Genomic DNA, 15,354 nt, shown 5'->3' on the forward strand with positions numbered 1-15,354 from the left:
AGTATTTGTGCTCTTCTATTGTTACAAGAGATCCTGCTTCTTCTTTATTATTGTGCTTTCTGCCAAATGACAGGATATGTATACATGTATGTGCATGTATTTATGTGGATAGATATATTCATGTACATAGAAAAGGATACTTTGACAAAAACTCCTTGTAATTAGTTTAGAACTTCTAAGAATATAAACTGTAAACCTCTTTATAAGAATTTTGTTTATGGTAGAGTAGCTGTTGGACAGTGTACTTCTTTCATTCTTGTTAAATTAAATGTATATATATAGTATTGATCATTTATGAGTTGTAATGTATTATTTTTTATTAGTGTTATACAGTTTGTAGGCATGAATATCTTGTTAGTATTAGAACTATGGAATCCTATTTTATTCTGGATAGGAACTGTAGAGTTCAGTATACAGACGCTCCTCAACTTACGTTTTAGTTAGGTTCCGAACGGCCGAACATAACGTGAAAATGAACGTAAGTTGTTACTGTACTATACATCCATAAATTCTATTACCGTATCTTATAAAACACCCCTAAATCATTAATTATAAACATAACATTGTAAAATAATAACATTAATTTCAAATAAATTAGATTCAAGCAATATAAATTGAGATGGTGGAGGAGAAGGAGGGGGAGGAGGAGGAGGAGGAGGCAAGGCACGTTCAGTCTGTCGTTTGTGTCATGTAAACAATGGACGCAGCGTCATGCGTAAGTATCGTTTGAACTATGGAGAGCGCGCTAAACTAAAAAATTCACTCAAAAAAATTTGTTTTTACAATTTGTTTTTACAGTCAGTTCAAGTGTAAAATCGAAAAAACGTAAAACGAATTAACGTAAGTAGAGGAGCGTCTGTACTGTATTTGTTAATGTTCTACTTAAGTATTATTATGGGTATACTGTAGAGTAAGGTAGTATCTAAATTTGGGATGTAGATTATGTTAGCATCAGTTTTGAATGTAGAATTGTAAAATTTTGGTTTAGTTATATTTTTTCACACTTAATGTTTCATGGTGTGCTGTTGAGTGTCTAGATATAAAGAATTACTTTTAGGCTGTAAAGGAGGATTCATATTGCTAGCTTGATAAGCATAGATATTACTAGGAGAGGTTTGCATTCAGTCTAATGTTTTGCAGATTTTTGCAAATTTTTGTCAATGATCCTCTATAAGAATTCTCTTATCTTTATGCAAAGACAATAAAACTACAACTTAACAAGCTATGTGTTATCTTTGCTTGAAAAATTGCAAGATTGTGCTTCTAAGGAAATTACTTTTCTTTAAAGAAAAAATATATTTGATACTACATAGCATGTAAAGATGTTATCTTCATGGTTTTATTGTACTGCTTATTATCATGTCATTCAGTGTTTTGTTGTGGTGTCATGAAAGGGTATGATACTTTGTATTCTTGATTGGTAATTCCTTCAGTATGGTGATGTCAATTCCAGATTTTTCACTGGCTAGTGCCAGACTGCTTTATTCAGAAGGGTAAACAAGGGACAGAATGGGAATAGAGACCCTGCTTGCTCTCAGATCCTCTAACAGCTTAATAAAGTTGTCTGGCTTTAGCCAAAAAATAAAATATTTTGTGGTTAGGATTATTGAAGAAGGAATGCACCTGCATGTAATTGTGGCTTCATTCTCCTCACTATGTTTGAGGTTGTCACTTGCTGAACTGTACAATTTTAGATTTATTAACTGCTTCAGCATTTTTGTTACACTAGTTTAGTGATTCTTAGAATTGGATCTATAGACCCCAAAGGAGCCTTAGAGGTACTTGCTGAAAATGGGTATTGGTCATTGGGTGTCAGATAATGCAGATCATTTTTTTTACGAGAGTCCCAAGAAATTGGGAAAGGGAATTTTATAGGAAAGGGACCAGTTATAAAAAAAAAATCAAGAACTATTGCATTCTATATGAAGACTGAAGGGATATTGATGAATTGAGATTCTGTGCTTTTCAGAATAATTTTAAGTTGGAACAAATTCTATAAAGGATAGCACTGTGTTTAAGGGATTTCTTGGTGTCTAGTAGGTCTTCTGTTAGTGTGCAAAAGTGAGCATGGTGCACTTAAAAATGAATGCGGTAAGGCTATACTTTGCATCACTAGATTTTATATACTTTTTCTTTTTCTGTAATGTGTGCATGGATGTTTATATACTCATGATACACCGCCATATAGAGGTGCAGCCCCAAAGAGTTGACACTTGGCCTCTATGCTAGTCCCAGTATTTCTATTGACTTAGATTGTATTTGCTCCACATTTTCACATTCAGAGAGCTGACAACCAGGAACTGCTCCCCTCCCACTACTATGTCACTGATGTAGAAATAGTCCTACACTAATACAACGTAGACAGTAGTCCTATGTTTTTTTCCAAGAAAGATTGGTGAGGACCTAGGGACCATTGTGAGCCTTTGCTGGGTTTTAAGTTACCAGTTGGTGAACTTAAGGCAAGAGTTATTGTTACTATTCAAATATGACCTTAAGGCTGAGTTGTATTAGATAGTTTGACATATTGTCCCTCTGTGTGTAAGATTTTTATTCTGGAGAGCTTGCTTGCTTGCTTGCTTTTTTCTGGGATTATTTCACAGTTTTGTGTCAGGTTGGTAGGTCCCAGATGTGTAGAAACAATATACATTTTCTTGTTTTCTAATTCATTTCTATAGAAACAAGTGTCATGAGGTAGGCAGTGTAAATGATGAGAATGCACTTTCATTACCTTGTTCAAAATATGTACTCTTGTTACTTTACTCTCGAGAAGAGAAATAATTTTTCTTTGGTTTGTATATTTTTTTTAGCTTGGTGAAGGTTTGACTCTTGGACTTGAGGCCAGCGAAATTCCAAAGATCCAGGTTTCTTCAGGAATTGTTGTCTTCTTAGGAATGTGTGGTTTGACCATTGTGGCTATTTACTTCACACACCTTATGCTTGTGGTAAGTATAAGTTACATTCTCTTGCAGCAAGGTATCTAAGTGATGGGTTCATTGTAATGTACAGTTAATTCTGAATTTTACCATTTATTTTCTTTATAATTTGGTGACTATTAACTATAAAGAAATGTTTTTGTCATTATTACTGCTACAGGCCACTGGGAAGTTGACAGACGTACGTGTTATATCCATGAAAAGGAAATTGCTTTGCGTATAAGTTGGAGTATATATGTATGGACCGTATGTAGAAATTAATGCTTATACACAAGTGGTTGTATTGTAAATATACCATTGGATTTTAATAGAATAGTTAGTAAATTTGACAAGTAATAGTTTAGTTTCTTTTCATTGCGCAAAATAGGAGTCATTCTTGGGAGGGTAACATGAAATTAGGAACTGTTCTGCCAACCATTAATGTATGTTACCATGGTGTTACTTTTACTTTGCATTATTTACATATTTGACGATACTAAATACTGTCCGATTGGTTACAAAATAGGACAAGAGAATCTTATGAGAAGTAAAGCATAAGATAAAGGAGGCAAAAGGAGAAGAGATGTGAAATGGGGTAAGAGTATGACAGAAAATTTCAAAAGTAATGAAAAGATAATTTGGAAGGAAGTTAAGAGAGGAAGAGGAGGTGAATCAAGTAGAGAAGAAAAGGTAAAAGGTGTAAATAGATAATAATGGAAGAGACGGCAGTAAGAGGCAGAAGGGCAGAATATTTCGAGGTAGTTCCTTAATGTGAAGGAGGATAGGGAGGGAAAGATAGTTACAGTGGGAAGTGCTAAGAAAATGACTGTGATGAATGAGGAAAATGGAGGAGAAATAAGAAAAGATGAGGTGAAAGTAGTTATTGAAATGATGAGAGCAGGTAAGGCACCTGGGTTAGATGGGTGTCATGCGGAGTGTCTAAAAAAGGGAGGTACAGTGATGGTGGACTGGCTGGTGAGATTAATGTTTGTCTAAAAGAGGGTAGATTGCTGGAGGACTGGAAGAGTACCTGTATAGTTCCACTTTGCAAGGGTAAAAAGGACAAGTGTGAGTGTAGTAGTTTCAGAGGGATCAGTTGAGTGTAGTTGGGAAGGCTTATGGGAGGGTTTTGCTTGAGAAAATTAGGAGAGGAACAGAGGGAATAATTGGTGAGGAACATTGTGGGTTTAAGACAGGTAAGTGTTGCATAGATCATATTTTTGTGGCAAGGCAGATATGTGAGAAAGCTTTAGGAAAAGGTAAGGATATTTTTTGAGACTTCATGGATTTGGAAAAGGGCTTATGACAGGGCAGACAAGAAGGCACTCTGGGAGGTATTGCAAATATATGGGATAAGAGGAAAGCTGTTAAGAGCAGTCAAGAGTTTTTACAAAAGTAGTAGAGCCTTCGTTAGAATTAGAAATAGAGTGCATTGTTTGAGGTAAAGGTGGGACTTCACCAGAGATGTGTTATGTTGCCTTAGCTGTTCAATTTATATATGGATGGGGAGATGGGAGAGGTAAACACAAGGGTAATGGGCTGGGCATTGAAGATGGTTAAAGAAAATGGAGAAAAAGGGAAGATAAGCCAGTTGTTTGCTGATGATTCTGTGCTGGTGGCAGGATCAGAGGAGGAACTAAGAAAATTAGTGACAGACTTTGGGAATGTGTGTGAAAGAAAGAAGTTGAAGATAAATGTGGGTAAAAGTAAGGTAATGAGATGTACAAGGGGAGAGGATGGCAGGAAATTGGAAAAGTGTATTATGGGAGAAAGACTGGAGGAAGTGGATAGCTTTAGATACTTGGGTGCGAATGTGGCGGGAAAGGGAGGAGCGAAGGTGGAAGTAGAATGTATATTGAGAGGAGTAAGTAAATGCCTTGATGGATTAAAAACTGTAATGAGAAATAGACATTTGGGAATGAATGCTAAGTGGGGATTGTGCCAACAGCACTGTATGGGGCAGAAACATGGAATATACAAGAGGAAGAGTTTAAATGTGTTAGAGATGAAATGCCCGAGATGTAAGGAAGAGGTTACTAGGCTGGGTAGAGTGAGAAATGAGGAAGTGAGGAGGAGAGCAGGGGTGGAAAGGGACTTGGGAGATAGGGTTGATAGAAGGGTATTGGGACAGTTTGGACACATGGAAAGAATGAGTGAAGGAAGATTAGTAAAAAAGGTGTGGAAGGTGTGAATGTGAGGGGGTGACCACTGATGAGATGGATGGATGGGGTAAAAGGGGATTGGAAAAGAGGGAAAAGACAGAAGATAGGGGTGGGTGGAGAATGGTTGTGCATGGATGATGCTCTGATGCATGGAAGGGAGTGGGTGGGGGATGGGAGGTGAAGGAGTACATGTGAATGAGGGGATTTCTCCCCATCTTCTTTTTCTGCATGAGGGGACAGAGAGGGGAGTTGCCTATTGAATGAAGCGGCCTTGCTGTGGATGTGCTGTGTCTTGCTACATTGCTTCTGACCCAGGGCAATGGGTGAGATGCAGGGATGACCCTTCATCTAGGAGGAGCCAAGAAAAGAGGGAGAGAGGAAGGGGTGGTGAATGGGAGAGGAGTATATGGGGATGAAATGGGTGGGAGTGGAATTATGCCTTTGACTTTGGCTATCTCTCTTGTGCTTTGTATATTATGCAATGTTGAATTTGTTTATAACATTTAAAGCAACTGCCTAGAACTTATCTAAATTGTATTCTCAGTATGTAATGTGGGGTGCCTGAATCTAGGGGGTATATATTTTAGATTATTTCGTGAAATGGTATGTAAGAATTGTGCTTTTGAATTGTAGACTTACTGCCAAATATTTTTTAGTGATTTTTATTTTTCTTAATATTGTTGTATAAAACAAAGAGTAATGCATTAGTTGAAAATAATCTCTAATGCCTTTGTTTGTAGAGCAATTTTGTGATAATATAGTGGAAGTTTTGTCCAAAGTTGATAATTTAGTGGAAACACATTTACAGAAAATGAGTCGAGAAGGACCATTACTTGCTGCTCTGAACAAGAAGGACCGTAGCTACCGCTTAGTCCAAGCAGAAAATCTTGCTTTACAAGAGGAACTCAAAAGGACAAAGCAACAGGTATTTATAAAAACCAGTTAATGGGTTTAACAAGTGGTATTAAGCTGATGAATGGGTTTGTGAAATGTTCTCTATTTGTGTATTGATGTGTATATCTGAGTTCATGTATGTGCATGTGTCTGTGGTGGTTCACTGCAAGGTTGTTGTCAGAATATGCATGCATATAAACAGCAAAGTCTTTGATATATGCAAAGGTTATATTCTAGAAAACTATCCTGGTAGCTGAAATAAAAGTTGGTAAGAGCAAATTTGTATTGGGAAATATTGAGCATGTTCCTTTGTCTTGGATGATACTTGTAAACGAGTGCTGGGAAAGGTAGTGTATATAGTACTGACTGTTAAGCTTATGATAAAGATGAATATGTGCTGTGACACCATGGTGTAGTGTACATATTTTGTCAAAATATGTTCAAGCTGGGTTCTGACCTTAAAATGAACATAATAGTTTGGGATATGCCACAAAATATTGTTTTTTTCTGTGATACCATATTGGGTGTTATTGTTGTAATTAATTTTATATGGGTGGGTTTATTTTTTTTTTTTTATAATCAATATTTTTCAAGATATTTTTTCTATCATAGAATTGTATTCCTTGCCCTTTTTCAAACAATCATCACCTTCACTGTCATTTAAGTAAGGAATTGGGTCTATAATTAATCTATTAATGCAGTACACTGTAGATCTTGTGATTGGCCAAACAAATGTCAAATGACAGGAACCCAGTAGGTTAGAATCTGGTATTTTCAATTGCATAAATTGTGTAGGAATTGCTTAAGCAAAATCTGTACAGTACACAATATTAATGAAAGCTTAAAAAGCAAAATTGCACTGCTAAATGGAAATTACACACTGGAGCACAAATGTGAATTATGCCACAAAATAACAGTATGTACTGTAGTAATGAGAGTCAGCTATCACAAACATGGGTGAGTAGTGCATGTACGAGACTTAAGTAGAGTGCCTTGAATGCTCAAAATGGGTGTTGCAGTTGCAGAAATTAGTGTAATGTGTGAGCAATAGAAATTATAATGTCTGCTCACCTTGCAAGAAAAAGTCAGGGAAAGTAGTTGAAATTGCAAAGGAGTGTATTGGGGATGATAGGAAAGTGATAGGTACTTTTTGCATGATTTTAGCAGAAAGGAGTAAAAGGAGTGTGTATGAAGAGAGTGAAAGGGATGAAAATTTTGTCTCCTATGCCTAGCTACCTTGCTTTTAAAAGTAACAGCTGATTGTATAAAAGAGAGCTTGCACCTAGTCCTGAGATTGTGTACTATCCCTTCAGGGTTGCATTGCACCTTCAGGAGGTGAGGGTGTTGACTTTTTATGAAGGCCTGGGTAAATGTCTGTAATGTTCAACTTGTGGGAACACTACCGATCCCACCCATGAGTAACTCAATGAAGAGATTTTATGTTGCTGACAAGAAGGTAATTAGAGTAAGTTCAAATGGAAGACCTAGAATGAGATGTATAGTTTGGGTGAAAAGGGCTTTGGATGCGTGTGGTGCAAAGATGGCAATATATAGATATAGATTGTGAATGAATGGATGCTATGGATGTTCTCTGCATCTGTGCCTTAGATGAGTAAATTCAGAAAAGGTGCTTTGTTAGATGAAACTATGGGGGTAAACCAGCTTCAGCTGTTTAGCCTTGCAGCATAAATGCTGTGCCTTGCTGCACTGCAATTGACCTTTGCCTTGTAGGGTGAGTGGGAGGAAGGTCCTTCATCCCAAGGTGATGAGATAAGGATAGTGTAAGTGTATCATTGTGTGGGTGTTTGATTTGATTGTGCTGCCTCCCATAAAAGGGTGATTTCTTTCTTTGTTTATGAATGTATATCCATAGTTAAGATTCAAGGGAACTCTGCGTTCATTACCTCCATCAACACTTAGTGCAATGCTATTTCCTCCCACTTGTGTCTGAACAGAATTGCATGAAATTGGCCCAAAACAAATAGTGTAATCTGTGTCTAAAGGGCCTGTCCTCTATTTGTAGTCTTTTCACCTGTTGCTTTATGAATCATAAATGTGGCCATGCTATCATTATCTATATACCAGGAGCTTTTTCTTCTTTATAAGGGAGGTAGCCAGGTCAAAAGGCACGTCACCACTCCCGCCAATTTCACCCCAACCCATGCTGACTTTTTCTTTTTTTTTCTTTTTTTGTTTTTCCTTACTTTTGTTATTATGTTATCATTAAGCCTTGGCTGATGTGTCACAAAATACCCAACATTATTATCTTTGTGTAACTTACTTGCACAGCTTGATTCGGTTGAAACCAGGGTGCAGTCGTCAGCTGGTGATGTTTGTGACATTAGTTCAGAGCTGGAGAAAGTCAAGGTAAAGTTGAATTTGAATGTTTTTATTGTGAAAATCCTGTTAATTTGATGTATAATACTTTATTAAATGTGGCACTGCTTAGAAATGTATTCATGGTTATTTCTTTGCATGGAATGTTGGTGATTGCAATTTTTTCTTTTTATTTTATGGTTAAAGTTTATCTTCATGTTGTAGCTATAGTAAAACTTTTTTATTTTGTTTAACCATAATAAAAAACTTGTAGCTAATTCAGTGACATGCAAAATAATTTTTTTCTTGTATAAAATGTGAAACCTACATGAATTATGTCTTTCAATTCTGAACTTGCTGAAACAAACACTGGGTACCAACTGTACAAAAGCAGGAAGGGTTGACACAAGTGAGTCAGATGGCAGTCGCAACTGAAGAGACATTGCTCTTGCCACCACAGTATACACTGCCAGCAGCCATGGTCCTGGCACCTCTTGGATCAACACCTGTTAGTGTTTGACCATGCCAGCCATCATCTGCTTTGGCTGCAGTTCTTTTATAGTTTTTATTATCAGTAGTAACAATGTAGATGTGGTATTCCAGATGTGAGGATTTAAAATTATCAACCTGTTGGCAAGAAGCTACCACCAAATACCCATGACCCTCAGTAGGCTTAGTTCCCATTCAGTTAAGAGCACTAGTTGGAGTGTATGATAATTTCATATAATCGCAATACTACTTGCCCTATTATAACAAGACAGTTTAGTTGGATAAGACCTACCTTGTACATATAAAAGTATGAAAATTATACTGTTATAATTGTGTACTATTATGAATCTTTTGCCTTAGTGCTTCTTATGAGTACCAAATATAAGTGACAATATAACCTGCAAAGTTTTAATTAAAAGACAATAAGAAGCTGTTTCAGTAGTGAGTATGCTGTGGAAACAGGTTGCAAACCACCAATTAGAAAGGTTATACCAAAGGTCATTTCCCCTTACAAGGAGGATGGCTTAGAAAGTAGAAAGTGTAATTTTTGTTGCTAAGTATTTCTTGCTAACTCTTATCTAGGAGGAGTACACTGCAGAGCGTAGTAAACTGGAAGACAAGATTACTTTATTGGAGCTCGAGCTTGAGGAGTCCACCACCAATGGCTTGGAGATGCACAAGATGCTGTCAGAGCTCTTGTCATCCCAAAAGGATGCTTCAGCTTTTCAGGTGTAGCACTTCTACCTTTTATAGTAATAGTATAATCAGATTGTCCTTTATTTGTTTTATAGATATTTTGCTAGACATTATAAATTTTAAGTAAATATATGGCCCTGTTTGACTGGAATTGTTTATCCTCTTGAGATTTTTTTTAAGTCCAGTTTTGATCAAAATTCCCTACATACACATACATATACATATACCAAGGCTTTTTCCCCCTTACAAGGGGGTAGCCAAAAAGAAAAAGGCATAAAATCATTCCCACCCATTCCATCTCTGAATACACTCCACACCCCTCCACACTCCCTCTTATCTTAGCACCTCCTGAATGACGGGTCATCCCTGCACCTTGTCCACTGCCCTGGGTCAGAAGCAGTGTCGCAAGACACAGCACATCCACAGCAAGGCCGCTTCATTAAATTGGCGACCCCCCCTCTCCGTCCCCCCATTGCATAAAATGAGAGGACGGGGAGAAATCCCTTCGGGCTGCGTCAAATTTTGCTCATACATACTACCTCACCCCCCATCCACCCACCCATTCCACCTCATGCAATCACAACATCATCCATATACAAGCATTCTCCATTCACCCCTGTCTTCTGTCCTCTCCTGTCCTTCCTCAACAGACATTCCCCTCTTCCCCAAAGCCCCCTTCACCCCATCCATCCACCTCATCCTAGGACGTCCCCTCATGTTCACTCCCTCCACATCTGCCTTCCATACCTTTTTTACTAGTCTTTCTTCACTCATTCTTTCCATGTGTCCAAACCATCCTAATACTTTTTCATCAACCCTATCTCCCAGCTCCTTTTCCACCCCTGTTCTCCTCCTCACCTCCTCATTTCTCACTCTATTTCCCTACATATACTTTCATATTATTTTGAATGTATATTTTTTCATTTCACCTTTGAAGAATTGTTTATATGTGTCACTTTTCACTCCTGCTATTCTTCACTGCTGTCATTCACCAGTTCTGATAATGCCTTGCTACAAAAATTTGGTCAACATATCCTCATCCTTTCCTAAACCCACACTGTTCTTCCCCACTTATTCCTTGTGTTCCCTTCCAAATTTTCTCAGTGCATACCATCCCATTTGCTTTTTCCATCTACACTGAACAGAGTGAGCATTATACACAATCATGCACGCAAACAACACAACATACACTCTATAAAGGATTTGTGGGAAAACCCAGTTTCGGCTGTGGCATTCCTTGGGGAGACGGGACTGCTCGGACAGACAGTCTAGGGAATGACAACAACAACAACAACACTCAACAGACTAATCCCTCTTCAACTACTACATAATTTTTGTCCCCTTTTTCCTTGATAAAGGGGAACTACACAGGCAATCCTCCAGTTCCCTTCCTTTATCCCAGCCAGGAGGTTAGGCTTAAGAGAAAAACATCCATACCCCTTTCAACTCGCATCACACTTGCATTTTTTCACTCCTTTATGCTATATGCAAAGATGTTTTGTATGATAAAAAAATTACGTCGACTTTAAACACATTTCACAGCTACAAATATTTTTATATTGTGATAGTAATAATTTGTGATTAATTGATTATTTAATCTTTATATTTTATTTTGTATATGTAGTAATAAGTAAATATTTTATTTTTCAGACTTCAGTTGATAGTCTACAGACCATGCTGGATAGCCAGAGGGAGAAGGTGGAAAGCTTAACTTCAGACTTGTTCATGAAGAGCAGACTAGTGAGTACAATAGTTTGATAGATCAGCATGATAGGATAACGGACTTAAGTGTAAGGTGTCTTCAATTAGGGACAGATGATGGGTACCTGTATGAAGTCCCTTGAGGATGTTGGAGAGAGTTCTCCCTGCCACCCATTTCAGATTTCATCAACTTCATCACATCTATCAGGAGGTGCAGCCACAAATGACCCAAGGTCTTTGGACTGGGCCCAAGATATGTCTCTTAGAATTTTCATCAATATTTCCTCTAAATTAGATATGTGAAAGGAATGTTTTTAAAGGGGGGAAGAAGCCCTTGGTATATAGATAGAAATGGATGAAGACATTCCATCTAGTTATAGATACCAATGGCTTTTTCCCCCCCCTCTCATCTTAGCTCCTTGTCAGTGAAGGGTTATCCCTGACTCCTGCTCATTGCCCCGAGTCAGAAACGATGCAGCAAGACACAGTACATCCAGAGCAAGGCTGCTTCACATGATTGGTGACCCCACCCCCCTCTCCATCCTCTCATGTGGAAATAAAAGACTGCATCAAAATATAATTCACACACAACCATTCCCTACTCCCTCACCCCTCCCTTGCATCACAGCATTATTTATGTATAGCCATTCTTCACTCACCCCTATTTCCAACATTTTCCCCTCATTGTTCAACAGACATTCTTGCTGAAAGCCCCTTTCACTGCATCATTCCATCTGTTCCTCAGTCATTCCCATGAATTTACTCCATTCACCTCTACCTTCCTCACATCTTTTACTGATCGTTCTTCAGTCATTCTTTCCATGTGTCCAAACCATCCCGATATGGTTTCACTAGCTCTGCCATTTTTTCCAGCCCCGCTCACCTCCACACTCTCTCCAACCTTGTAACCCCTACCTTACTTCTCAGACATTTCATCCCATACATATTCTCTCTTTTCATTTCCAGAGCTCTGCCCTATGCAGTGCTGTTGGCACAATCACCCCTTCATATAATATCTGTGCATCTATTCCCAGATGCCTATTTCTCATGATACTTTTTAATCCCCTCAAGGCATTTACTTGCTTCTCTCAATCTGCAATTTACTTCCAACTCCACTCCTCCCTTTCCTGCCACATGCATCCCCAAATACCAAATATCTATTTCCTTCAGCCTCTCTCCTTTATGACTTACTCTCTGCCATCCTCTCCCCTTGTACATTTTATTATCTTAATTTATCCCACATTTACCCTTAACTTTCTCATATTGCATATCTTCCCAAACTCCACTAACTGCCTTAATCCCCCTCTGACCCTGCCACAAGCCCAGTGTCATCAGCAAACAACAACTGGCTCACCTTCCACTTCTTTTTATTTTCTTTGACCATCTCCAATCCCCTGCTCATTACTCTTGCATTTACCCCCTGCACCACCCCATGCATGTACATATTGAGCAGCAATGGTGACATGACACAGCCCTGACACAGCTGCACCTTTACTTCAAACCACTCTCTCTCCATTTCCAGTTTTAACACAGGCTTTACTATTCTTGTAAAAACTCTTGACTGCCCTTTACAGCTTTCCCCCAAACCCATATATCTGCAATACCTCCCACAGTGCCTTCCTGTCTGTCCTATCATAAGCCTTTTCCAAATCCATAAAGGCCTAAAAAACATCCTTACCATTTCCTAAAGCTTTCTCACATATCTGCCTTACCACAAAAATCTGATCCATGCAACCCTTACCTTTCCAAGGAAATGATGAAATACATATACCAATTTTTTTCCCCCTTGCAACAGAGGTACCCAAAGACAAAAGGCATAATTCCACTCCCACCCATTTCATCCCCACCCACTCCACTCTCATTCATCATCCCTCCCTCCCTCTTATTGGGTCCTGGATGATGGGTCATCCCTGCATCTCACCCATTGCCCTGGGTCAGAAGCAGTGCAGCAAGACACCATCACACAGCCACAGCAAGGCCACTTTATTTAATTGGTGACCCCACTCTCTCCCCTCATGCAATAAAGAGAAGATGGGGAGAAATCCCTTTGGGCTGTGTCAAAATACCACTCGCTAATCCTCCCCATCCCCCACCCACTCCCATGCATCACAGCATCATCCATACACAACCATTCTCCACTCACTCCTATCTTCTGTCTTCACCCTTCCTTCCTCAACTGACATCCCCCTCTTTCTCAATGACCCTTATACCCATCCATCCATTGCATCCTCAGCCACCCCCTCCTGTTCACTCCATCCACCTCTGCCTTCCACACTTCTTTTACTAATCTTCACTCATTCTTTCCGTATGTCCAAACCATCTCAATATACTTTCATCTACCCTATCTCCCAACTCCTTTTCCAACCCCGCTCTCCACCTCATTTCTCACTCTATCCAGCCTAGTAACCCCTACCATACTTCTCAGACTTTTCCTCTCAAACTCTTTCTTCCTATTATGTTCCATGTTTCTTCCCTATACAATGCTGTCGGTACAGTCACCCTTTCATACAATCTCTATCCTTCACTCCCTCTCACTCCTCTTTCAGCTTCTTGTACTCCTCCTTTTCCTTCTTATTTAAGCAGTTTACTCTAAGCACCTACCTTCTGTCCTTTTCCTCTTTCTCCATCTATCCTCCACTCTCAACTTGCCTTCCACCAAAAAATTATCTGATATTCTCCAACTCTATCCCTTAGAACATGCACATCCAAAACTCTTCCTACGCTTCTGGTTATCACTATGTAGTCTATTAAAGTCCTATCTACCACCCTTCTATCCACCCTCTCCCATATGTACTTGTGCTTGACTTTCTTCCTAAACATTGTATTTGCTATCATCAACTCTCTAAGCACATCTTCACCATCTCCTACAATTTTTTCCTGGCACTCCACACTTCCCAACCACTCCATTTATTGTTTCATTTCCTACCGTAGTGTTAAGATCTCTCAATACAACTATGTTGACTTTTCTCCCTAAACTCTTTATGCACTTGTTTAAATCTATCCAAAAAGCCTTCCTTTCCTCTACATTCTTCTCGCTACCAGTCCCATATGCACTTGCAAACACCCACATTTCCCTTCCCAGTTTCACCTTCATCCACATTAACCTTGAGGAAACCTTCCAATCCACTACATGTTTACCTATATCTTCACTTACTAGTATAGCCACCCCTTCTCTTCCTCATCCTCTTCACTCCTGACACCCTCCCAACTACACTTCCAAACTTAAACTCACCCCACCCTTTTTACTCAGTGCTAACTCAAACATCTTTCTTCTCACAAACATAATGCCTATCTCTTCCCTTTTACTCTCATCTGTACCACATCCATGCACATTTCAAAGACACAAACATTAGGGTTCTAGTTGGAAAACTCCAGACCCTCTTATGTCTTTGATTTTTTAGAAATGTTTCCTTTGGAGGTACATAGAGTAAGGTGCCTAGTCCTATCCCCTCCCATTTTTGTTGCCTTTTATGACTCAAGTGGGAATACAGAGCGGCAGTATTCTTCTCCCCCACACTTCTGATTCGCTGCCATCCTCTCCCCTTGTACATCTCATCACCTAACTTTTACTTACATTTACCTTCAGCTTCCTTCACTTGTACACCTTCCCAAACTCTTTCACTAACTTTCTTAATCCCTCTCTGATCCTTGTGTAAGCGCAGTGTCGACAGCAATCAACAACTGGCTTATCACCCATTTTTCTCCATCTTTAACTATTTCCAGTTCCCTGCCCATTACCTTTGTATTTACCTCTCACACCACCCCATCCATGTATACATTGAATAGCCATGGCGACATGACACATCCCTGGCAAAGTCCCACCTTTACCTCAAACTGCTTGCTCTCTTCATTTCTAATTCTAAAACGGGCTCCACTATTGTTGTAAAAACTCTTGACTGCCCTTTAATAGCTTTCCTCCAATCCCATACATCTGCAATACCTCCCACAATGCCATCCTGTCATCCCTATCATAAGCCTTTTCCAAATCCATAAAGGCAAAAACATCCTTAACCTTTGCTAAAGCTTTCTCACTGCCTCCCACTGCAACCACCTTTCCCTCCCAAATAAGAAATAACGTGGTATAAATGGATGTTCTTGTATGCTTTGTAAATTTTTTTGTGTATTAGGGGGTGGTTGTGTATGGATGGATATTTTGATGCAGCCTGAAGAGATTTCTCCCAATA

General features: G+C 39.0%; 1 protein-coding gene across 9 annotated transcripts in view; it reads left to right on the forward strand.

The window, feature by feature from the left end:
- Window positions 1–15,354, forward strand: part of Tango1 (transport and golgi organization 1) — a 149,933-nt gene that overhangs the window by 103,876 nt on the left and 30,703 nt on the right. For 8 of the 9 annotated variants that reach the window (XM_076209405.1, XM_076209398.1, XM_076209401.1 and 5 more), the window contains 5 exons: window positions 2,808–2,942; window positions 5,883–5,999; window positions 8,258–8,335; window positions 9,356–9,502; window positions 11,120–11,209. In XM_076209405.1, the coding sequence (XP_076065520.1) occupies window positions 2,808–2,942; window positions 5,883–5,999; window positions 8,258–8,335; window positions 9,356–9,502; window positions 11,120–11,209 (567 nt within the window). The remainder of the gene's footprint in view (window positions 1–2,807; window positions 2,943–5,882; window positions 6,000–8,257; window positions 8,336–9,355; window positions 9,503–11,119; window positions 11,210–15,354) is intronic. The other variant, XM_076209402.1, reaches the window with a different exon arrangement.

The sequence above is a fragment of the Oratosquilla oratoria genome, chromosome 26 (genome assembly GCF_046742065.1).
Source record: "Oratosquilla oratoria isolate Oo_2021 chromosome 26, ASM4674206v1, whole genome shotgun sequence".
In the NCBI taxonomy this organism is placed as follows: domain Eukaryota; kingdom Metazoa; phylum Arthropoda; class Malacostraca; order Stomatopoda; family Squillidae; genus Oratosquilla; species Oratosquilla oratoria.